This window comes from Uloborus diversus, chromosome 3, assembly GCF_026930045.1.
Source record: "Uloborus diversus isolate 005 chromosome 3, Udiv.v.3.1, whole genome shotgun sequence".
Classification (NCBI taxonomy): Eukaryota; Metazoa; Arthropoda; class Arachnida; order Araneae; family Uloboridae; genus Uloborus; species Uloborus diversus.
Window position 1 is genome coordinate 142,429,218 of NC_072733.1, and position 24,607 is coordinate 142,453,824.

General features: G+C 34.1%; 1 protein-coding gene across 1 annotated transcript in view; it reads left to right on the forward strand.

Moving 5' to 3' along the window:
* The window catches only part of LOC129218968 (uncharacterized), a 245,497-nt gene that overhangs the window by 150,947 nt on the left and 69,943 nt on the right, over nt 1-24,607 (forward strand). Inside the window, exons 13-17 of the mRNA XM_054853288.1 lie at nt 4,736-4,871; nt 11,712-16,621; nt 16,711-16,951; nt 17,028-17,206; nt 24,251-24,371. Of these exons, the coding sequence (XP_054709263.1) occupies nt 4,736-4,871; nt 11,712-16,621; nt 16,711-16,951; nt 17,028-17,206; nt 24,251-24,371 (5,587 nt within the window). The remainder of the gene's footprint in view (nt 1-4,735; nt 4,872-11,711; nt 16,622-16,710; nt 16,952-17,027; nt 17,207-24,250; nt 24,372-24,607) is intronic.

A 24,607-nucleotide genomic window follows, 5' to 3' on the forward strand; every position in this document is an offset into this window, starting at 1 on the left:
AGGGTTTACGGAAAACAGTTGTTTTAAACGTATTGTCATGACGAGTGATGGACACATCCAAGAAAAGAAAGATGATTACCAGATTCCAATTCAACAGTAAATTGAATATGTGGGTCAGTAGTATTTAGGATGGATAAAAGGTTATCAAGATCACTGACAGACGAGTCCAAAAGCACAAAAATGTCGTCAACGTACCTGACGTAACCTTGATGTCATCGTTTTCCGGCACTGCTCTCATATCTTTTACAACTCGTCTCTCATTCCATTGTTTGCCTCGACTGTTTTAGTCGGGGTGAACCTGTCTTCGTTTTTTAATGCACTGATGATGGCACTTGTATTTTAGAGTGTCGGAAACAGCTGTTTGCTGTTTTTTAACCTTTTTTCATTCTCAATTTGTACTTTATATACGTTGTCATATTTTATTCACTAAAAAGAGCATGAGTTTACTAGTATGGGTGGAGAAACTGCAATAGAAAAAACTTTTAACATTTTCAGTTAGATTCACAATAAAAAAGTTAAATCTGACAGAGTGGCTAAGCTAAAATCAGGGGTGATTGTGTTCCGGTATTTTACCGAATTTCCGGTATTTACGGACGTATTTCCGGTATTTTTATGTTCAAAAATACCAGAATTATGTTTTTTTTTTGTTATGCTTTTATCTCCCTACCTCCGCAATTTTTTAAAAATTATTATAATACTCATCAAATATACCTGCAAGAGCCTTAAGATGGACACCTATCCCTTAAGATGGACAAATGTCAAGATAATTTTGTATAACACCAGCTCAAAAGTAACTTTGTAACCCATTAAAATTTTAATCAAATGTACACACACTATTTTGACACCGACTATTGAACTATTTAATACTATGGCAGACCTGCCAACCTCTCCCGTTTTTCACGGGGAGACTCCCGTTTTTTTACTCCATTCTCCCGGTTGTACGTTTGAGTATCCATTTCTCCCGATTTTTATATTTTTTTCGGGTTTTTTTTCTTTTTTTTAAAATTAAACTTAATTTTCTTCCTTAAAATAGTTACTCACAGCCCTAATAGATGGCGTGGTTAGCAGAGCAAACCCGCACTGCTCAGTGAGCTCACGTTCGACGAGCACGACCGGTTAGTTAATCACGTGACAGCTAATGATCACGTGCTTCAATCAACCAATCAACTGCTTAGAATGGTAACGGATGCGGTAACCGGTTGATCATAGAACGCTGCGGTTAGTAACCGGTTACTTACCGATCGAACCGGTGAGGTTCGTCGAACGCAAGGGTGAGCGGCAAACATCCGATGCGTGCGTTCAGAGTGTCGACCGAAATGCTTCCAGAGATGGTATTTTGGTTTAACTCTACGTTCGCACTTCCACTTCTATCTCACGCATGCGCCGTTTGCCGTTTTCGCGGTATCGTTCAGTTTTCAGACCAGGGAGGCTAAAAGAAGGAGCCTCATCTCCTTTGGCAGCGGGGCGAAAAAGTGACCGGATTATTCCATCGCCACTGGTGGCGCTAGTGGTCCATCTCTCGCAGTTCACTCGCCTGATTTAACCGACCCCGAGTATTCGACTGGGTGGATGCCGTGGGCAGTTAGCTAGTTTGGGGCCATTGATACGAAAAATTTGTTGGAACTCAATAATATCGCGCTGGGGGGGGGTCAGCACGATGGACCTAAAATTACTTTCTTTCTTATATTTGTTCTAGAATTTTAGACATTAATTCTGTGTGTCCTCGATCTTCTTTCTATTTAGTTCTTTTACTTCAATTAATTTTATGCAGTTACTTCCTATCAACCTTCTCCACCCCCCCCCCCATAAATTTTGCATGATATAAGCTCATTTAAAATTAAATATTTCACAGTAATATGTGCAACAATATTTAGTTTCTTTTTTTGTTTACTTCTGCTGAAAAAGCCGTTTTTCTTTTCGTTTTTTTTTCTGGTGGATTAATCTTTAAAAACGATAAGAAAAAAATAATTAATACTTTGAACATTGAAAAAAACTGCTTTTTCGTGTAGTTAATTGTGAACAATTAAAAAAGAATCTTACAAGAAAGTGCTATTTAATTCAAGCGCTAATCTAGTTTATTGCTTATATTTATCAAGCTAAGTTTCGTTTTCACTTACCATAATTACTTGGTTCTTTTATTCCAATATTTAGTTCTGTTACACCGAGTTTCTTTATCCTGCACCTCCCTTTCCCCTCCCACACACAAATTTCGTGCGATATTAGCTCATATAACTTAATATATTTCGCTGTATTATGTGGCACCAATATTTAGTTTCGTTTTTGTTTAATTAATTACTTTTGCTGAAATAACCTTTTTTTTCTTTTTTATTTCGTTGGATTTATCTTTAAAAACCATTAGAAAAAATATTAATACTCTGTATATTGAGAAAAAAAAATTGTTTATCATTAGTTAATAGTGAACAATTACAAATAATGTTACAAGAAAGTGCTATATATTACAAGCGTTGATCTAGTTTATAGCTTATATTTATCACATTGTGTTTCGTTTTCACTTACCATAGTTACTTTCTTTCTCCTCCTCCCATACATAAATTTCGTGTGATATAAGCTTACATAAAACTTTATGTATTAAGTTTAGTTTGAAATTGTTGCTCTGCTCTCGATGTAAGTGAAATTTGAAGAAAAAAAAAGCAAAACATAAATATTTTAATAAAAATTATATGTTATACAATTCAATCTTAATTTCAATTGAATTCTCTACATGAGTGCGTTATTGAGTTTTTCTACTACAGTGGAGTTTCTATTATTCAAGTTAAGCATATGTGAAATTTAATAAATAAGAAGAAAAAGGACATGGAAATATAACTAGAAGAAAACAAAATTAGTGATTTAAATTCCAAAACTTTAGTTGTTCATTGCTACTCTCTTTCTATTTTTTTAAATGAATAACTTTGAAATCAAGTCTTCTCGCTTACTCTTAAAATTAAATTTATAGTACTTAGAAAAATTATGAAAACTGGATCGTAATTTACGGGTTTTATTGGGAGAAAATGTTTTCAAAAGCCAGCTAAAATCATTTTTAGTTTCATGGCAAATGAGCAGAACAGCCATATCAAAAACAATATACAAAATAGAACACAAATTGCACAACACATAACAAGAATGAATGCTCGCTAAAGTCATAGCAGAAATACAAATTAAACACATCGAATGCAAAATATGCCAAAATCCTAGGGTGGAATAAATTATTTTATGCTTCTTTGAACAGCTTTCATGGCGAAAGTAGTTTAATACTTCCAAATATACAGGTGGTAGTTTTTAAATTACACTTGTTTACAATGCTTCGCTACGAGCGAAAAGATATAAGCAGTGCGAGAGAGCATACTGTAGCAGTCTCTGGCGGAAGTGGAATTTTGTTGCCAAACTGCTAACATGGAGATTCGTCTCCTTCCTTTTACTCCCTGTTTCAGACGCATGCTAACTGCGCCGCGTGTTTTCATCTTGATCTACAGCGTGCGTTGTAGTTTAACATTCATCTTTAGCGATGTCTGAAAAAAAGAAATATCTAAAAACAAAAAGAGCGATTATACGAGTGAATTCTCTTTCATGAAAAAATTAAATAAATACTTGTTATAACAGTGTTTTTTACTTATTATAGCATCGTTTAAAATCTCCCTTTTTCTCCCTTAAAGCTTTGACTGGATCTCCCGTTTTTTCTTTTCATAAGGTTGGCAAGTCTGCTATGGCATAGGTGCACTTAAGTAATAGGGGCCAAAGATTCCCCCCCCCCCCCCATTCTAGCTTTGAAACTTTCAGGTATTTTTTGATGAACCCACAATCACCCCTGTAAAATATATCTCCTATAATTACTTGGAAGCAGCTGCTTTATGAAAGGGAGGACAAAACAAAAGGAATAAGAACTAGAAATAAGTGAAAGAGCTATAAAAACTGAGGAATTAGTTATAAGTAAGGAATTTGTTAGCCTAAAAATATATAACTTGGGCAATTTAGATTACAGTTCAAAATCGAAGTCTGACTCTCAAATGTTTGAATGAATCCATAGTTTTCTCTTAAAGCATAGGTGCATATATGGGGGAGGGGCGCAAGTGGGAGGGTGAAGCCCCCTTCTTAGAAATTAGAATTTTTTTGCTTTTAGTACTTTTTTCTTTGCAAAAATAAAAAATCATTTCTTCTCCAGCCATTACTGAATAAGTTATTAAAACTTTCAAATTTTAATAACTTTAATCATTAATGAAATTGGTTTCCATTTAAAAAATATCTGAGCCCCTCCTCCCATAAAATTTTTTATATGGGTGCCTATGTCTCAAAGTGAGCAAAAACTTAAAATATGTTTTTCTTATAACTTTCAAAATGATACAGATTAAGTTAAGATGCAAATTTTCTTGCCTTTGTTTTATTGGCTTCTTGGTTTTTTTAAATGTTATTTTAAGGATTTTTTAAACAGGGTTGTTTCTGCTAAAATTAAAGCATGAAAAAAAAAAACGTCAAATTTCAACATTTCCCTATTGTCTGTATGAAATCTAAAATGTGTGTCTTCAAATGTCTGAAAACTCATTTTTGTAAGTACTGTACTTTACCTTTCCCAGGCAGTATGTCCTTATCTGATATGTCTATAAGTTTACAATTCATGGTAATTTTTTACTAAATATTTGTGAGTTGAGATGAAATTGTGAAGGGAAATAAATTGCATTTACAGTTGTCCAATTTGCTGTGCATACCATTTTTAAACAATTTCTACTTTTCTTGTGAACAGATTTGGAATCACCCAGACATTCTGTATAAATTACTACAGGAGAAAAAGGCACAAGAGGATATTGATTTAGATATTGATATAACTGTGGCTTCAAGTCCTGCTCTTTCTGGAGTAAATTGCAGTTTGAGAAAAAGAGGTATGTTTATGTTGTAAAATTATGACTAATATACATGAGAATATACTAGTACAATAAAAAGAGTAAAGGATCATCTGAAATGCACATCATGGGTACAAGACCTTCCATCTCAGGACGGATTTCAATCTTGACGAAATTTTAGAGACCGATGACGAGACGGAAAGAAATTTGATGACTTTCCTGCAGTTATGTGTTAGAAATATATGCTTTAAATATTACACCGTTCTATAACCACAAATCTACATCCACATTCTCGCGATTTTCCATCATGGAATTGTTTCATTTGCAACAAGCTTTTAGAAGAGTGGCTTTTCGACTCGCGCTTTTTCACTTTTTTTAGGTAGTTCTGTTATACTGCCAACTCACAGCATTGTATACTGGTAAGTTTCTTACTATTCTCACTGATTTTTGAAAATTCAGCCTATTTTCTGGTTGTTTTTGATCATTCAAAGTGTAGATATGACACACAAGCACAAAATACTACATTTACATACTACGTTTGAATACTGCATTAAAAACTAGTTTCATTTTTTTTACAAAAGTCAAAACCTTAAAATTCAAACCAACAACATTTATATATGTAGATTTTTCTTTAAACATGCATATGTAGGGGAAGGAGGCTCAACATGCTTCTTTGCAGCTCAAAATACTTTCTGCCTTGAACACATCATAAAAATTTACAGGGGTTTTATTTTCATTTTTCCGCTGCTTGAAGGCTGAACTGGTTTGACATTTTCCTGAAGCTGCACACTTGATTTGTTGATTTGGGCAAAAAAGAAGGTTTATGACCTAATTTCTGAGGGACTATATTTGATTTTTCATCTTTTAGTAAAATTCTCGACTTCAAGTTTTTTCAGTTACCATCATTTCTTCTTCAGCTGAAATATTTTTCACAATAGTGGCCAGCAAAATTTCTATTTCAGCTTCAGACAATCCACTGAATGCATCTGGTTTACTTACGTGCATTGCATCAAATCTAGGTTTAGAATCCACTTTCACTGTATGTATAATGGATAGAAGAGAGTCAGTTTTTACTAATTCCTGATGCAGTGCATTTGATTTTTCATCTTCTGGTAAAAATGGTATATGTATGTAGATCTTGCCAGCTCCTTGCCACATCCTGCATCAAAAATATAAAATTCATAGTTCTCTTGTTTGTGTATCATATTACTTGAGACAACATTTTGTGACACATGTTTTACAGGGTGGCGACAGATCAGGGAAAAGTCAGGGAACTTTATTAATCAGGGAAAAGTCTGGGAATTTTGAAAAAATTACAAAAAATCAGGGAAAATTGATTTTATGAAAAAAAAAATTTTTTTTTGCTTTACAAAATTAAGTACTCTAATTCCCTACGCACTTTCCACCAATTATCTGTTCAAAAAAAAGTAAAATGAGGTGTGATTATACACTGCCGCATATTTGTGCATCTTTTTTCCTTAATGTCTAAAGTATTGAATCTTACTTATTAACCACAGTATGAACTTCCTAAGACTGCTTCTGTTAGGTTGTTTATTTTACCTAGCTTGAAATTTCCTTTTACGCTTTCAATGCTACGTAAAATAAACAACCATACAGGTAAAGAGGATGCCTTCATTAATGCCTTAGCTCCTTTGCCTTTATTCCATTGTCTCGAAGTAATTAGCTTACTGTAATCACGATTTCAAGAAGAAATCTTTGGTTTCTGAATTAGTACTATAAACGCTTAAAAGTTATTATTTCTTCGCATTTTTAATTTAATTGCTAAACTTGAACTTTCAATAAAAAAAACTTAGTTTTTTGCCGTTATACTATTTGTTGTCACTGCAGATTATAAAGGTTTTCTCTTCTTCAGACTTAAGTGATTCTTTAATTTTATAACCAAGTTGTATTCTTCTTTTATATATTTTAAAATTAACTAATTGCTTTTTTTTTCTTTTTTTTTTTTCTTGCATTTCAAAGTTGTTTGTTACAAAAGCAATCTAAGATTTTTTTTTCATTACATACTGAAATCATTTGAAATAGAGTTAACTTGTGTACTTAAGTAAATATCTTTATTTTTTTATTGTTAAAATGCTGTATTCATTCATTAAAACCTATGTTCTTGATTAGAGAAAAGCTCCCTATGAATGGATGTGAAATGGTTTCATCTGTTTTGCATAAATATGTCAATTAGTTATATAAGAATAATTACATTACTTCTATTCTTTCACTATTACTTGTTATTCTTGCAACATTTATTATACTGTTTGAAAACTTAACACAAAATAATTTCAATTACTTTTTAGTTCTATCATAAATACACACATGTTTTTAAGAGTAATTTTAATAGTTTAATTCTTATGCTAAGTGGTTTCTGGAAGTAAAGTTTTTTTTTTTTTTTTTTTTAATTTTCTCTAATCTTTCCGTGTAGAAAAATTTAATATACTGTTTTGTAGGGTTTTTTCCCCAAAAAAATTGATATGTTTTTTTTAACCATTTTATTAAAAAGGTTGCATTTTTTTAAAATATATCTTTAGTTCAACAACTTTACACAACTTAAAACGTTTAAAATACTGCATTTTATACAAACATACGATGGATTTCAAGTAGAGCAAAGAAAGAAAACCATTATTATTGGTAATGTAAATCAGGGAAATTTGGTGAACTTAACCAGGGAAATCAGGGAAAAGGCAGGGAACTTTTTTTCACAGTTCCTGTTGCCACTCTGTTTTATATCTTGCTGTTTATTTAATCCTGAATGCAGTGTTTTGGAAATTATTTTGTTGCTTGCTTTTATCTTACTTCTACTGCATATTGAAAATCTGTTTACCTCCCCCCCCCCAAAAAAAAAATACACTATCTCTATTCCTTTTCGTTTTCTGCACTACTTGTAGTTGGAAAAAAAGTTGTAATGAGAATTTTTTTCTTTTAAACTTAAAATAGTTGTTTCTTAGAAAGTTAAAACACTAGTGTAAGACTGTATAATCTAGTACTAAATTTCAGAGACTGGAAAGGGCTAATAAAGTGCCTTAAATAATTTTAATTGTTCTCTAGTCCTTGAAAAGGATTAGATGAGTTTTTGAAATTCCAGTTGTGCTTCAATTTTATTTTTTATCAAGTGTATAAATTATGAATTTTCCAAATGAGCAGCATTTTACTCTCTTGTTACCTATTTTCTAAATCGGTACACCCATTTCTTGTAAAGCATTTTTTATACTATTGATCATTTTATATTTAATTTATTGTTGTACTTGTGGTTGAGTTGGAGATGTGATCAAAAACTAATTGAATTGAACCAACAGTTGATGTAAGCAAATAACAATTGCATTATCTTCTCTCCTGCCTCGCATTTTCTCTCTGAGGACTGCTATCATTGATTAGTTGACCACAAAACAATTTTTACTGTGTATTTTCCTAATTTGCCAAAGAGTATTTTCCCCCCGAGATTTTTGTAGCTCCAATTACCCTTATAAGGTTTCAAAATGCAGAATTTTATATCTATTTCACAAAAATTCCGTGGACCCACTAGAATTGGGAAATTCTATTCCTACTTGAAAGGGACAGCATTTCTCACCTTAGACTTTATGTATAATAACATAGTGGGGGGGAGGGGGAAAGGCTTTAAAAAATGGCCTCTTTTGCCACCGACAGAAAAGTGATCCGGGCCCCCTCCAATTCGGGATATTTTATACCCTACTGTAAAAGGGACGCCATTTTCCCTCTTAAGTTCAATTTAAAAAGGACAGCAAGCAACACACAAATTAAACGACACGAAAAAGTAAGGCATGACATTATGTATCACAGGAAAAAGACATACAACATGGGGGGGAAGGGTGCTTTAAAAATGCCCCTTTTGGCCACAAACGGAAAAGTTGTCCGGACTACAGAAGAGACCCAAAACCTGAAATTGCTTAGGTCCACATCAGGTCTAGCTTTGGTTACAACCAATATTGCTTTAAAAAAATAATTTAAAAAAACACCCCCCCCCCAACAGGTACTTTGTCGTAAATCTGCCAATGATTACAATTATGATTAAAAGCATGAAAAATAAGAGATTGCGATTGTGATCATAATCCTCAACCGAAAGTTATTATGATAGCAGCAATGGTTACAGTCAGTAAAAATGTAGTTATTTACGATCATGACACACTAATTACAATTTTGATTACAATTAAAAGATAAAAAAAATTACTAAATGCACACTCATCATTTAGGCTGGTCTCTTTTATAGTAAAGTATTGTCAATTACAATTATGATTTAAAAGTGAAAAAAGTGAGCAAGGATAGAAATAAAATAATTAAATGGTTTTGTTGACACTTTTTAACATTTTAAAAGCATATCAAAGAATGATGAGCTTTAAATCTGCAATAAAATATTTAAAGCTGCCTTGCATTGACTAAGCCGTTATGCAGGTAATTCTATGTACTAAAATACACAAATACAATGGACATAGGGAAAAAAAGAGTACATGTGAACAAGTTTTTTCATTTCTTTATTTTTCAAAAAATATTAATTTCTCAATGCAAAAGTGTCTCCATGATTGAATACTTTTCTTTGTGTCATGCATTTTTTTAGGATTAAAAAAAAACTATTTCTGTACTTTATGGTATTTTTAAAAAACGTCTGCAGGGGTACATGTGAACAGGCCTGGAGCACTGTTAAAAAAACAATTAAAAAATGCAGGAGAAGCATCATGTTTTAAAGGAAAATTCTTCAATATGAAATATGTACCTAAATAAATACGTTGAAGGGTTTGTAACCTATACTTCGTCAGTACAGTAATTGTTCCAATGAGAAAATATTTTTTTCCAAATATATAACTGCTCACTGTCAAATTATAAAGTCTCGTGGCCTGTTCTGATCGCTGAATCACTAAATAATTTTTTATCATATAAGAGTTATTCTACATATATTTTGCTTTTAAGCTTCATACATTTTTTGATAATGTGTTTTAAAATGATTTTGAACTTCAGTTTTTAATTAAATGAAAATATTTTTTGTCTTACTATGTCGTGTAAGAATTATATAACACTTAATTATTGATCAACTATTTAGAAACAAAAAAAAACTAATAATTAAAAATAATAAACATAAGTAAATAAATATTTAGTAATATTAATAACAATTAACAATAAATTTACGAAGTGATTATAGGAAAATAATGATTATAAGTATTTACACATTTTTCAACACTTACAATATTCTATACTAATAGTAATATTACGGGGAGTGGCTACGGGAACTGTTCACTTATGCCCCTAGATGTTGTGTTCACAAGTGCTTCTTCGTCTACTTTAGAGCTAATTGACAAAAATAAAGAATTTTTATTTTAATAAAAAAATTTAAACGTTATCATAAATTTACATGCATGTTCGTACAATCAATGAATTGTAATACTTAGATTTAGATTAGCAGTTTGTCTTCTTCATGTGATAACATTTTTAAAACAATGATAAAATTTTTTCAACACCTGTCAAAACAAAGAAGTTGCCACCACAGAGACATAAAATGGTTCATTGCTCTAAATGTTTGTCCAAGAGGTACAGCTGTTCTTATTTTAGAATTTTTCCAGATTTTTTGCTTGAAGTGATCTTAGTAAAACTTACCATGGGCTGGGTTCACATGAGCCCCCTTTTCCCCTGTATACATCTGCATCTATCCGCCTGTTATGTCTATTGGGGTACACTGTTCACTCACATTTATGATGAAAAATATGAAATCGACCAGATAAGATTATTTTATTTGAATGCCTCTAGAAGGGGAAAAGGAAATGTAGCGAGACAGATGTGTTTCATTTATTTCAAGGTTTGGTGCTCCAAATTCGACTGAATGTCGCCTCTTCAAATTAATAAATACACCTCTTTTAAATCAGATATTTGCCTTTGCATTTCATCGCTGGTCGAACAGTACTTGTTGCACATATAAGTGATTTCTGAAAAGCTAAATATTTGCTTGTTCATTTCAGTGATTATACATGTATGAAGATTAACACATTATGGAAACTAGTACTAAAACTACCATTAGTGTTTTAACTGATAAAATTAGTTTTTTTTTTTTTTCATTTACGGAATTGGGACTGATTAATGAGAGTTGCAGTACTTTTCAATAATATGTTGCACAGGAAATCCTTAGAAAATATCCTAACTATAGACAAAGTCTATTCTTCAAAGTTCATTTTAATTAAATTCCACATTTTTAGAAAATTTTTAAATTATAAAACATGCAGAAATAAATGAGTATTCTTTAATTTTTTGATTTTTTGCAATGGTATGCAGTATATTTACAAACATTTTAGGACTTACAATTCATACTTAAAATCAAGCCCATTTATCGTGCAGGGGCAGTAGTGGATTCGCAAGTGGGGGGGGGGGGGGGGGGGGGGGGGGGGGGCTTGTTGCAATGGGGGCATTTTTGGGGCACCCTTTGTCTCTCGCAGACCTATGTAAAACATTTATCATGTGCATGGGACCCCTTGCAATTGCAACATGGCAAATCTGCCAGTGTGCAGGAGTGCTTTATTTGTTCTTGAGATAAAAAAATGCTTAAAATTGTAACAAATATGCCTGTATTATTCATTTATAATCAGATAATACGAAGAATGTTCTTTTATATTTTTCATTGATTGTGAAAAGAAAAGAAATTAAAAAGTTAAGCTAATCGCAAGAATTAATTAGCGTTTAAAAATTTGATGATTTAACTTTTAATTATATATTTTTTTAATGCTAATGCAACTTCTGTTAATAGAAAAGACCACTTTAGGAACCAATATCTGAAATTTTAAGTTTAAACACAGGTATATTGTCTTTCTTTAACATAGTTATTTGTTATTCTGCTTTTCAATAGCTTATTTTTTACTTATGCTTTAATTATGATTGTAGGTGTTGGCCAAAATAAAACCAAAATGATGCAGAGACCTTTGAAATCTTTACCTAAACTTTTAAAGGTGCAGCCAAATCTAAACATGACAGCTGACAGTATTAAATCTGAAGTTGTGGATTGCAGTCAAGGAAGCCTTCAACAGATGTCTGATGATGTGAAATTCAATTCCTTAGATGTTTGTAAAAATAATTATGCAATGAAGTCTCAAATTACACCAGGGCATAAAGATTTCTGTCAAGAAGGATCTCAGCAAACTTTTCTCAATCAATTTTCAAAAAATACTCTACCTCAACCATTTTGTCAAACAAACTATCCTCATTCTTCTGGTAAGGCATATGTAAGCAATCCTCAGAATACAAATAGTTATATACAACAAAGTAATATTGTATCATCTCGGCAGTTTTCAACGCAAACATCTCAGCAACCATTAAGTCAAGCACAATATCCTCCACCATCTTTACTACAAACAAGTTTCGAGCAGTCTCAAAATCAATATCCACTTGTTCAATCTCAGTTCAGTAATGAAACCAATGAACTAGATAAAATTAATTATCCTTCCTCTCAGCCAAATTTTCCAACAAAAGCGATGCAGTCGTTTCCTTCACAAAGTGAAAACAACTCCCATTATTCCCAGCAGTCTGAAACACATAAACAGTTTCCCCAAAGTTTATCACAATTCTCATCTCAACCGGATGATAATCAGGATATAAATTATCCCTCATCTCCTCAATCTTCAAATCAAAAGTTTTTGAAGTCATCTTCACATTCTCATGTATCAACTCCACAACAGACATATGGAACTCAATCGGAGCAACAGTATTCTCAACAAGCATATCCTTCAACCTCTAAGCAGTTTGGTGAAGAGCAATCTTTGCAATTCTCCCAACAGTCACTTACTAGTGGTTCCACATCTCACAACTCTCAACAAGTACCTTATCCTCAAATGGCAAATCAATCACCTATTGCATCAGACCGTTCTTCTGATCATACTTTGTCCTCAGATTCTGTTTATCAACCAACTCTACAGCATTCTCAGTTTCCAGTTAGTCATCCACCCCAGTCATACTCTGAATCATCTCCCCCATTATCCCAGCAGCAGTTTTCCCAGCAAGCTTCATTTCCTCAACATCCTTCATCTCAGCAGACATCTCAACAGCCAACATCTCAGTCTTCAGCTGTACAGCCACAATTTTCACAGTCGTCTACAAACCAACAAATGTATTCTCAACAGTATGGTCAGCCATCTCCAGAGTTTTCTCAAACATCATCTCCACAGTTTCAGCAGCAAAACCTTCAATCATTTCCAATTTCTCAAAACATTCAGCCTCAATTTGCTTCTAATACTCAATCATACTCTGAAACTTCTCCAAATTATCCACGACAGTCATCACCTTCATCAGTTTCTCAGCAAACATTTTCTCAATCATTCTTACAAGGAAGCTCTGAATATTCTCAGCAGTCTTCTCACCAGTTTTCTCAACAAAGCTCTACAAGTCAAACTTTTTCTAATTCATCACTGCAACATTTTAATCAACAGACAATACAGACAGGAAAATATGTCGGTAATACAGATCAGCAGAATTCTTTTCCATCACAAGCACCCACTGATGGGCATTTGCAGTTTTCTCGATCACCTCAATCTTCTGGTCAAAAACAAGTCTCTGATTCTTCCGTTGTGGGAGGAAACAAACAACAAATATTTTCACAAGCCACTTATCCTTCAGCTTCTCAACAATCTTCTGACTCACAGTACCCTCAAATTGGACAAAATCCTGGATTTGATTCACAAACATCACAGTCCAATGCATTTCCTCAAACACCTGGAAATTCAACACAGTATGCATCTCAGTCTTCAGAGCAATTCTCACAACAAGCATCGAACTCTAATCAGTTTCACCAACAAGCAAATAACCAAACTCCAAAATATTCTCAACAAACTTTACAGTGTTCTCATCAACCAGCTAGCCAACAGTATACTCAACAAGTGAATCAATCGCCTAATTATAGCCAACAACCGGCACAGAATTCTCAAACCTTTCCTCAGCAAACAGTTTCAGCTCAATTTGCTTCATCACCTCCAAAATCTCCATTCAAACAATCTAATCAAAGTCAAATTTCTGTTCCAAGCAGTCCCACATGTTATCAACAAGTGTCGCAAGCATCAGCACCTCAACAGCCTACCCAAAATATATCTCAGTTTTCACAAGTTACTTCGTTTCCTCAACAATCATCTCAAGTTCAGTCATTTTCAGCTCATGGGTCACAATATCATCAACAGTCTGTCCAGTCATCGCAGCAGTTTAATCATACAACATCACAGTCACCTCAACTGTATCCTCAACATCCTGCACAATCTCCTCAGCAATTTAATCAACAAAGTAATCAGCATTCGCATTATAACTCACAGGTTTCTCCTACTGCTCGGTCTCCTCAAAATTTCTCTCAACAAAGTAACCAAGCGCAGGAATTCACTCAGCAACCTAATCAATCATCAGGCCAAGTACATAATAATCAGCAGTCTCATTCTCCTCAACAGAAAGCTGTACCACCATTCAATGCATCACAACAAAACTCCTCTCAGCAATTCAGCCAGCAACAGTCTCAATCTTCAGAGTTTAACCATTTAGAAAATTTAAATGCTCAGCATGGTAATCAGATCTCTCCTTCAGCAATACATATTAATCAATCGCCCAATCAAAGTTCACAACAATTTAACCAGCAAGAAAATCAGGCATCACAAATATGTAACCAACAAGCAGTTCAAAATTCTCAGCATTTCAGTCAGCAGACAAACCAAGGTTCACAAATATACACTCAGCAAACAAGCCAATCCCCTCAACAATTTAATCAGCCAACAAATCAAATTTCTCCCCATGTAAATCAACAAGCTAATCAACAATATGCTTCAAATAATCAAACATCTCAAAACTGCAATGAGCAAACAAATTTAAATCAGCCATATAATATTTCAGCAAATCAGACAAACCAAATGTATAGTTCATCACATCAGACATACAATCAGCAGGTTGAACCATCACAGACTTACGTTCAACCATCGGGTCAATCAGATCAACAATATGCTAACAACAGTCAACATTCTCAGCAGTTTAATCAGCATTCAAATCAGACATCTCCACAATATACTCAGAAAGTTCCATCAAATTCTCAGAGCTATACCCAAGTACAATGTCAGTCCTCTCAACAATATTCACAGCAACCATCTCAGTCTCCGCAGCAATTTAATCAACAACCAGTTCAATCACCACAATTCACACAACCCGTTCAGTCTCCTTTACAATATTCCCAACAACCAGCTCAGTCACCTAAACAGTATTCTCAACAAGCTACCCAATCACCCCAACAATATCCACAACAGCCTGCCCAATCACCCCAACAATTTCCTCAACAATCTGCCCAATCACCACAACAATTTCCTCAACCGCCTGCCCAATCGCCCCAACAATTTTCGCAACAACCTGCCCAATCGCCCCAACAATTTCCACAACAACCTACTCAACCACCCCAACAATTTCCACAACAACCTGCCCAATCAACCCAACAATTTCCACAACAACCTGCCCAATCAACGCAACAATTTCCACAACAACCTGCGCAATCACCCCAACAATTTCCACAACAACCTGCCCAGTCTCCTCAGCAGTTCACCCAGCAACCTGTGCCATCACCTCAACAATTTTCTCAGCAGCCCTTGCAATCTCCTCAGCAGTTTTCACAACAAACAGTGCAATCTCTTCAACATTTTACTCAACCAGCGCAATCACCGCAACATTTTACTCAGCCAGCACAGTCACCCCAGCAGTTTTGCCAGCAGCAAATTCCATCTCCACAACAGTTTTCCCAACTTACCTCGCCATCTCCTCAACAGTTTTCGCAACCCACTACTCCATCTCCTCAGCAGTTTTCACAACCTACTACCCCTTCTCAGCAGTTCTCACAGCCTGCTGCTCCATCTCCACAACAATTTTCTCAACAATCAGTAAATTCACCCCAACAATTTACTCAACAAGCCACTCAGGCACCTCAATTTAATCAGCAATCCATCCCATCATCTCAACAATTTTCTCAGAGTGCATGCTCACCTCAACAGTTTTCACAGCAGTCATCTCAATCAGTTTCAACCCCACAATTTCCTCATCAGTCTACTCCTCCAACAACAACTCAATCATTTTCACAGTTAGCAAATTCTCCATATAAGCAGCCAATAAGGTCTGGACAAACTGCTTCTTTTTCAGTTCCACAGCAACAAAGTGTTCAGTCTTCTCAGTATTCTAATTCATTTTCTCAGCCTGTGAACCAAGCTTCAGTGAAAGGAAGTTTTCAGGCAGAGTACCAAAATCAGTTGCTTTCTAATTCTCCAACTACACAAACCCAAGGTTTAGTTTCTCAAAATAGTAAATCAACTCAAAGAGGATCAAAAAGCAAACAAGGACGTGCCAAGACATTAGGACCACCCTTGCTTCCTCAGTCCAATGTTCAGCATTCTGTAAAGCAGCCTCCATCATTTTCTGTGCAAGCTTTTCAAAATGGCAATTCTGCTGCAAATGTTTCACAAAAAATGGGACATTCTCCAAAGCAATTCCAAAATAGTACAAAAAGTACATTTCAGCCTCTAAATGCATCTCTTTCTAATCAGCAGAACTATTCAATTCAACACATCAAACAAGATTCTGCTGGTGTATACTCTTCAAAATGTTCTAAAGCTGTACTTCAGCCAATGAACTGTCAAGGAGTGACACATGATGCTGTTGGAGTTCAACAGCAACAGATGCAACCCAATCAACTAAAAACTGAATCATCTGTGATGGACAGCGATCAACAAAGTAATTCTGCTGAAACAGCAGTTGCTCCATTTCGAGAAAGGATAGATTCTTCTATTAACTATGAGTGGGTAAGTTTTTTTTTTTTTTTTTTTTTTTTTTTTTTTTTTTTTTATAAATTACTTAAGCTTATGTTCAATATCTCTTTAAATTTTTACAGGCTGTTCCAATAATGAAAGATTATGTCTTGGGAGTTTTGGAAAATAGCCATAAGATGATGGTTCTTTTTGTTATAATTGCTGAAACATTAAACATGGGGGATAAGTTGTTAGTCTTTAGCCAGTCTCTCTCAACACTTGATCTCTTGGAGCACTTTTTGAGCAAAATTCAAATACCCAAAAAAATAGAAGATCCTGACCATATGGGTAATGAGACCTGGTGCCGTAACAAGAATTATTTCAGTAAGTTTTACTCCTGGTGTAATTTAGTTATTTTTATGGAGAGTTACTTGAATTTACCTTGTACACATTTTTGCAGGATTGGATGGAAGTACTTCTGCCCAAGAAAGAGAAAAACTGATCAATGAATTTAATCGTAATGACAATGTGTCTCTGTTTTTGCTTTCAACACGAGCTGGTTGCCTTGGAATAAATTTAGTTGGAGCAAATCGTATTGTTGTTATGGATGCTTCATGGAATCCTTGCCATGATGCACAGGTAACTTCTATTTCTCTGAACATTCGCATTTGCACCAAATTTTATGAGTCTTTAACCCAGTAACTGAAATATCATCCTTAAAATTAATTGTATAATTCCCAGTCCTTGTAATCTTTTCTTCAAATATCCCTTTTAAAAAATAGCACAACTGGTTTAGTCCCTCAATGTAAATGGTTTTATTGAATAGTTACCATTAAGTGCCAGGGGAAGGTAAAAGTCCTTATCTGCAGAAATAAGTTTTTGAAGCACAGTGAAGCATTGTTTATACATTTTTGAAGAGACTGTATGAAAAAAGCATACAAATAAAAAAACATGTAATAGGTGTAGGTAGACTATAGGTAGACTCTGCAGGGACCAATTTGTAAAACATATAATTGATTAAAACGTGTAAAAGAGAAATGTATAAACGATACTTCACTGTATATGATAAAACGTTTCAGATTCTGTACTAAAGAAAGGAAATGTGGGAATTCGACTTTTTTTTGTGCTTTATTATCAGCGGAAACCAAATGAGCAAGCTTGTGCAATAAAGCTGAAGTACAATAGATGAAAAAATGCTAAAAAAAAGCAAAATTTGCATATACTACCGCCCTTTACCTTACCATTGCAGTATACTCTAAGCTGGTTGAGCCTTTTAGTTTCCTTGCCTAGTACTTACTGATTACTGCTTGAGAAAAATCTAGTTTACTGAAACACTAGACTTGTCTTAGGTATATGAAGCTTCCAAAAATTTCTTAATCCGTTGTACAGGTATCATCTTTCAAATACTGATACTAAAATGTTTGCACTAGTTTGTAATTTGAGTTTGCAATAATTTGCTTTCGTTTGCAAATAATTTTGTAATATGTGTGTGTGTATATGTCTTGCTCATTATCAGCTAAGTGGATGGTAATCCAATAGGAGTTATCTATTTTAGAAATTGACTTGCTTTTCTACATCGTAAAAAGCCATCATGGAAAAGCTTTTGAGAATTTTCACAGAGAATGTTGAATGAGGTAGACCTCTGACGAATCTCTTGAATAGCTCAAAGCTTAATTTGGAAGTCTGGTGTCTGTTGTGCCATATGGAATAAATTACTACACAAAATTTCAAAAACTTATTTTCTCTTTTTGCTGCACTGCTTCTGGATTGGAAGAGCTGTCTGATTTTCTAACACATGTTCTAAATTTTGGTGTGATTTGTTTAGGCGCTTACGGTTTACATAATGAGGAGAAAGTGCAGTTTTTGTTTTATAACTATTTCAAACGCAAGTAGAATGCAGAAAAGTTTCATTTTTACGATAAAATAATCTTAAAAGATATGATCAATGATCAAGCTTTGTTTTTTAATTTCAGTGCATATTATCTTTTTAAATGATGGGATGTATCAGAAAAAATAATTGTAATCCCACTGAAAAATCTGTTTTAAGTGTAACATGAATGTATTGCACTAAATAATTTTTAAATGTTTTACTATGTAAAAAAAAAACTATTTTAGAATATTTTCTTTTGTTCGAATTTCAGCGCAAATTTTAAGCAAATAAATTTATACTGTGGCATACTTCTTTCATCCAGGGTTGTTGTTAAACTCATGAGGGGGGGGGGGATTATCTTCCCCAGTTTTTCAGAAAAATTGTAGCCAAACTTTGTGTCACAAAAATAAAAGAAATCTTCACAATGCTAAAAGTGAAAAAGAAATCCGCAACAGAATCAAGATAACTAGAAATGTTTTATTCTGCAAAATTACAAAAGAAAATGCTGTCCTTAAATATTTACCATATCAATTTCAGGGTAATTTTGTTTTTTAAATCGCTTTTAATTTTTAAATCTCTAAGTATTTTTTAATATTAAATTAGTAAGAAATGAATGAATTTTCTGCAACATATGTGTAACATGTAGCATGGAAGTATTACATGGAGCTAAAATGAAGACAAACAATATAAAATTTGCATTACTGCAACTTATCCTCACAGCTGATGTTCGCGTAACTGTATTATGAAGAATTAAATCTGTCTAGGGGAGAAGTGGGTATAATGAGACAACAGCAATATATTTTCTGTTTGAATATTTTGAGCCTGGTAAAGCTTTTGAAAGGTCAGGTTGACATACTGTATATAATACTATAGAGAAAAGTTTTGTTTTCAAGTATCACATAAGAAAAATAACTATGTCATCATAGCTTGACTTATTTGTTTGTTTTTAATATTTAAATGGTTTTGTTAACACGTTTTTACTTTTAAAAAGCTTATCAAAGAAGGATGAGCTTTAAGTCTGAAATAAAAAGTTTAAAGCTGCTTTGCATTGTTTAAGCTGTTATGCCGGCAATACTATAAACTAAAATGTACACCTAAAACTTTTTGTTTCAAATTATCAACTTTGAGACCCTGCAATTTATAAAGTTGATTAGATGCCATGGGTTTGTAACCAGGACCTTAAACTTCACCACATGTACTATAACTACAGCTGTATCAAAATTATTGGCTCTTTGCACACAGAGTTATTAACCTTGATACTTGCCTTTTTGAGCAATCACGATTGCTAATTGTTTTCACTTGACCCTCCCTGATGTTGTGGTTCCTTTTTCAGCTTTGACCAAGTGCCTGTGCAGCACCACCACCCCATCGGCCTCTGCAAGCTCGCATCCTCTGGTCCTTACCACTGTCCTCCGGAATCCGATGGTGTGCATGTCCTATAGACACGCGCGCTCATACACTCACATACATGCGCACGCCTTTACACAAATACACACTGACACACCCACACCCGCCTTTACACACATACACTCGCGCCTTTGAGCATTCACGCAGATATACGTACACACACAAACCTGGCCACGCCTACAAACACAAGCCTAGCCTATACAAACGTAACCGCCCAGATCAGGGGCAGGCTTGAGGGGACAGAAGCTGTTTCTGGAAACAATAACTCCAATGAGTAGGGTCCTTCCGAAACTCGTGATTGCGAAAAACATAATTTGAATTCAAAATTTCAGAATTCAAATTTTTTTTTTTTTTTTGAAAATCATCAACTTTGAGACTGTTAAACTACCAAAGCAAAAAATAACGTTACCAAAGCAAAATTAAGTTATTTTCTGTTTTTCCGAGTACTATACAATGGCGAGTAATTCATTCTATACTCTTATCCAAGTATCACTCCCGGCTTTAGCAGATATCTGGACACAAACAAGGCAAAAAAAGTAACAAAAATAGCATTTTCAGTTGACCTTTGCTCCCAAAGCGTGCGCCCAAGACTGAGTCACTAAATTATTTATGCTAACATGTACCTAGTATCAAGTAGTATTCACATTTTAAAAAATAGCATGAGTCACAGATTGCTTTTAAAGCAAAAGAATCATACATTTTGTTCTATTTATTCACAACCTTAAACTTTGACCTCTACTAATGGACAAACAAATCAGATTTTAGAAAAAAGAATTTTAACATTTTCTTAAAGTACAACAAACACAATCTGAAATTTTCAGAAAAATTCAAAACATCAACTATCAAAAGTGTCCAATTTTTATCAAAAGTGGCAAACTTTTATGATGGCAACTCTTTTGTACTGAGATCATAAGTCGCAGTTCCGAGTGTACTGCAGTGCATCATGACGCATCGTGATGCACAAAAAGACCGCCGAAGCTGAAACATCGCAATGCGTCAAAGCTAGAACTGCCTTCGGGGATATGCCTCACTGTCTTGTGGTCTGAGCTAGGATTCACGAACCTTTGGCGGCATGATGTTGTGCAAGGTGTATGTCCACACCGCAAAGTTACTAAATTGTGCGATATCTTGCATCTTCTTGCATTCTGTTATTGATGGCAAATTTTCTTCGTTATGGCTATTGGCAATGCTTCTCGTTATTAGTGATTTTTTGACTGAAGTCGTGTTTGTTTACATCCAAGTTTTTTTTATCCAAGGAAAAAAAATCGGAAGCCTGCATGTTAGTCCAGTTCTATAAACTCATAAGGCAGTTTTCGTCCCACTAGGGGGGGGAGGGGACACCCCCTCATAAGTGATTTTCTCAAAAAAAAATCCTGGATATTTCCCAAATTTGGCATAGTGGTCCTTTGATGCTCGGTAATTCACACAAGGCAGTGTAATCCTTCTATGGAGGCGGGGGGGGGGGGGGAATCCAGGGGGGATTCTTCTAACAAACCAAGTTTTGTCCCATCTTTTTCTAATTTGACAGCAAGGTTCTTCGATGCTCAAGAATTCACATAGGAAAGTTTTCAGGACGGGGCTGTGAGGGTCAGCTTCGTTAATGGGGGTTCTCCTAATAAAAATCAAGTTTTTCTTATTTATTTTACAAATTTTGGCTCAGAGGTTCTTTGGTGCTCAGGAATTCACATGGGGTCCTTAGGGTCTTTATGAAAATCCTGTTTTCATCCAAAATTGGCACAGATGTCCTTCGACGCTCGGGAATTCCCCTGTTTTGGTCCTCTAATGGAGGGAAAAACCACCCTTGGGGTGGAGCTTCTTGTAAGAACCCAGTTTTGTCAGATCTATCCCAAATTTGGTGCATTTATCCATTGATGCTTGGGAATTCCCATAGGGTAGTTTTTTAACTTTTATGGGGGCAAATGCCCAAAGGGCAGGCACAGTAGGGAAAGGGTTGGCTAATGGTAGAAACGGGCGGGAAATGGTGGGTCCAAAATGCGACGATGAGACAACGTTGGCCCTACCGTGGATCTTTTCGATGGGCCATCATTTGGGAATTTTTAGACGGTGTAGCAGATAGTTTGGTAACGGTTGCATAGCGGACATTGCCTAAGTTTGGCCAACCATGAAGCTCACCATTCATCAACCATCTCCCATCCATTTGAAACTTGAGTGTACCCACACCTCTCCCACTATTAAATTGTAATGCAAAAACATGCGTAGTTCAGAATTGTTCGGATACAAAATATACCTTAATAGTTCATATATATTTCCTCCTATGCTAAATAATCCTTCACTTATTTCATTATTGTACTTATTTGATTTATTAAAATTTCATGAGCATGCTCTGAGGGTTTTTTTTTAAACAAAAAATTGATTGTTAAAATAGCATTAATTTTGTTAACTTAATTTTTCTGTCTTGGATAAATATGCACCCTAACCTTTAGCTTGGTGCTTTTTAGATTACCTTATCATTTTCATAAAGAGTAAAAGTCTTGGATTAAGTGGTTGATATTAATAAGAATTTAAAAATAATAAAAAAATAAGTAAGTGTAAAATAAGTAATTATGTCAAGTTATCGTAACAACTTCATTAACAACTTGCAATACTCACTAGGCAATGTCCGTTCTAAGAATTAAAAGGAAGTCTGTTGAATAAAAAATCCCCCCCCCCCCACTGATATGAAATGATCATTTTTCTTCAATTAAAATGCATACACTCTTTTTCAAAAAACCTATTATAGTCTCTTAGGAATTTAAAACTATTCGCCAAAACGCATAAAAAGATTAACAGTAGCTTTGAAACTCAAAATAATCCTTCAACTGTATAGTTCATCGCTTAACACGCCAAGCAACCACACTACCATAACCGTGCCCTTTAACGGGTGAAGCGTTTTTTTCTGCAATTTAAAATGTTTCGCCAAATAAACAATACTACATTAAAAACAGTATAAAGAACAGTTGCAATTGAATAATACTACAAATCAAATTATTTACTTAGATAAGTAACTGTCTTCAACTATAAGAACAAAAACAAATGTTGAAGAAATAAGGAAAACAAAACTCGATAGAAAAATCCTACAAAATCGAATTATGTACCTGAGTATCAAAAAAAAAAAAAAAACATTCACAAATAATTTCGCTGACCACAACAGTGACGTTCGTGTTTGAGCAGCACGGCATGGTTTTTCGCAGCTATCGACATTGTCGGTCAGCACCCTCTGGATGAGCAAATTCATAGAACTAAACTTACTCTTCCTTCTATAAGAAATTCATAGAAATAAACATTAATTAAAAATTTAATTTGCAATTACAAATATTTTGATCAATCTGATTAAAAAAAAAGCCTACAGCCTTCCTCAATAAATGAACTATTCAACACAAAAATACTATTTCAATTCAAATCAGTAATTCCTGAGATTAGTGTGTTCGAAAAAACAAACCAACTCTTCAGCTTTATAATATTAGATAGTGTGAAAATGTTCTCCCAAAAATTGAATAAAATTTTGAAATATTGTTTTGAAAAAAAAAGGATAATGTAGAAATTGTAGTACAGTCGAGGCTTGACTTACCCAAGGGATGCTTTCCTAGTCATTTACCCTGTATTCACGATTTGTTTTCAGTAGAAATCATTATTTGTAGCATCTGTCCTGTTAAAATATGTGAGACATCTCTTCGAGAATGGTTAGGAGGTACGAGTCGATAAGACATGTATATACAGTGGAGTCTCGACTAATGCTAGGAACATGTCCACAATCCTTCGCTTAACTCAAAATTTCATGTTGTGAAAAAGGGTACATACAAGTTTTTGATTAACATATGACTTGTGAGACAATGTGCCAAAACTAAGATGGGCATGGAAATAAAATAAGACTGTGTTAACCAAGTTAAGAAAACATTTTTATTATAACTTCATTGAGACAAAGAGAACAGTTACAGCTCCGTTGAGAGACATATTACATAGAGAATTTTTGTTTGAATCCCTGAATGAGTTTTACCTTTTGAGTATGATTAATGCATTTATCTAGCTGTCAAATATTGGAATTCCTCTTATAAGAACTAAAACCTGAATAATGATTTTGAGAGGTTTAGGTGTCATTTATTTGCAGAAGTTTTCTTTTCTAACTCAACAGTTTATGGTGGAAGTATTTTGTTTTGTCAAGTTTTGTTACCTCTCCTCCAAAACTTCTGAAAAATTTTCCTCTGAAAGCAAACTCTTCAGAAATTAATTTAAATTCTTCTACAGATTATGTAATGAGAATTTGTAATATTGACATCTGAGTATACCTAGCATCACTTTCTTTTGTACTCATGTCTCAAGATTTACATTGTCTAACACAATATACATGATGTTATTCAAACTATTTTTTAGTAATTTATATAAATTCATTTGTTTTTGCTGTATTCTAGGCAGTCTGCAGAATTTATCGTTATGGCCAAAAGAAGCAGTGCCATATATATAGGTTAGTCACCGATAACAGCTTAGAAAAACGCATCTATGACCGGCAAGTGAATAAGCAAGGAATGTCAGGTAGATGTATTTCCTGTGAAAATTGCTTTTAAATAAGTATCATGACTGTTGAACATTGTTATGAAAATTAATATTAATGCTGAAAGATTAATATGTGTTTGAATATATACCTGCAGTACATTAGAACCTTGATTAATCATCGCCTGCACTTAACATGTTCCCGTAATTTGTTTTTTTTCTCATTGATCTCGAATTTCTTCAATGCTGTTAGTGTTATTTCTTCCTGCATATTTTAC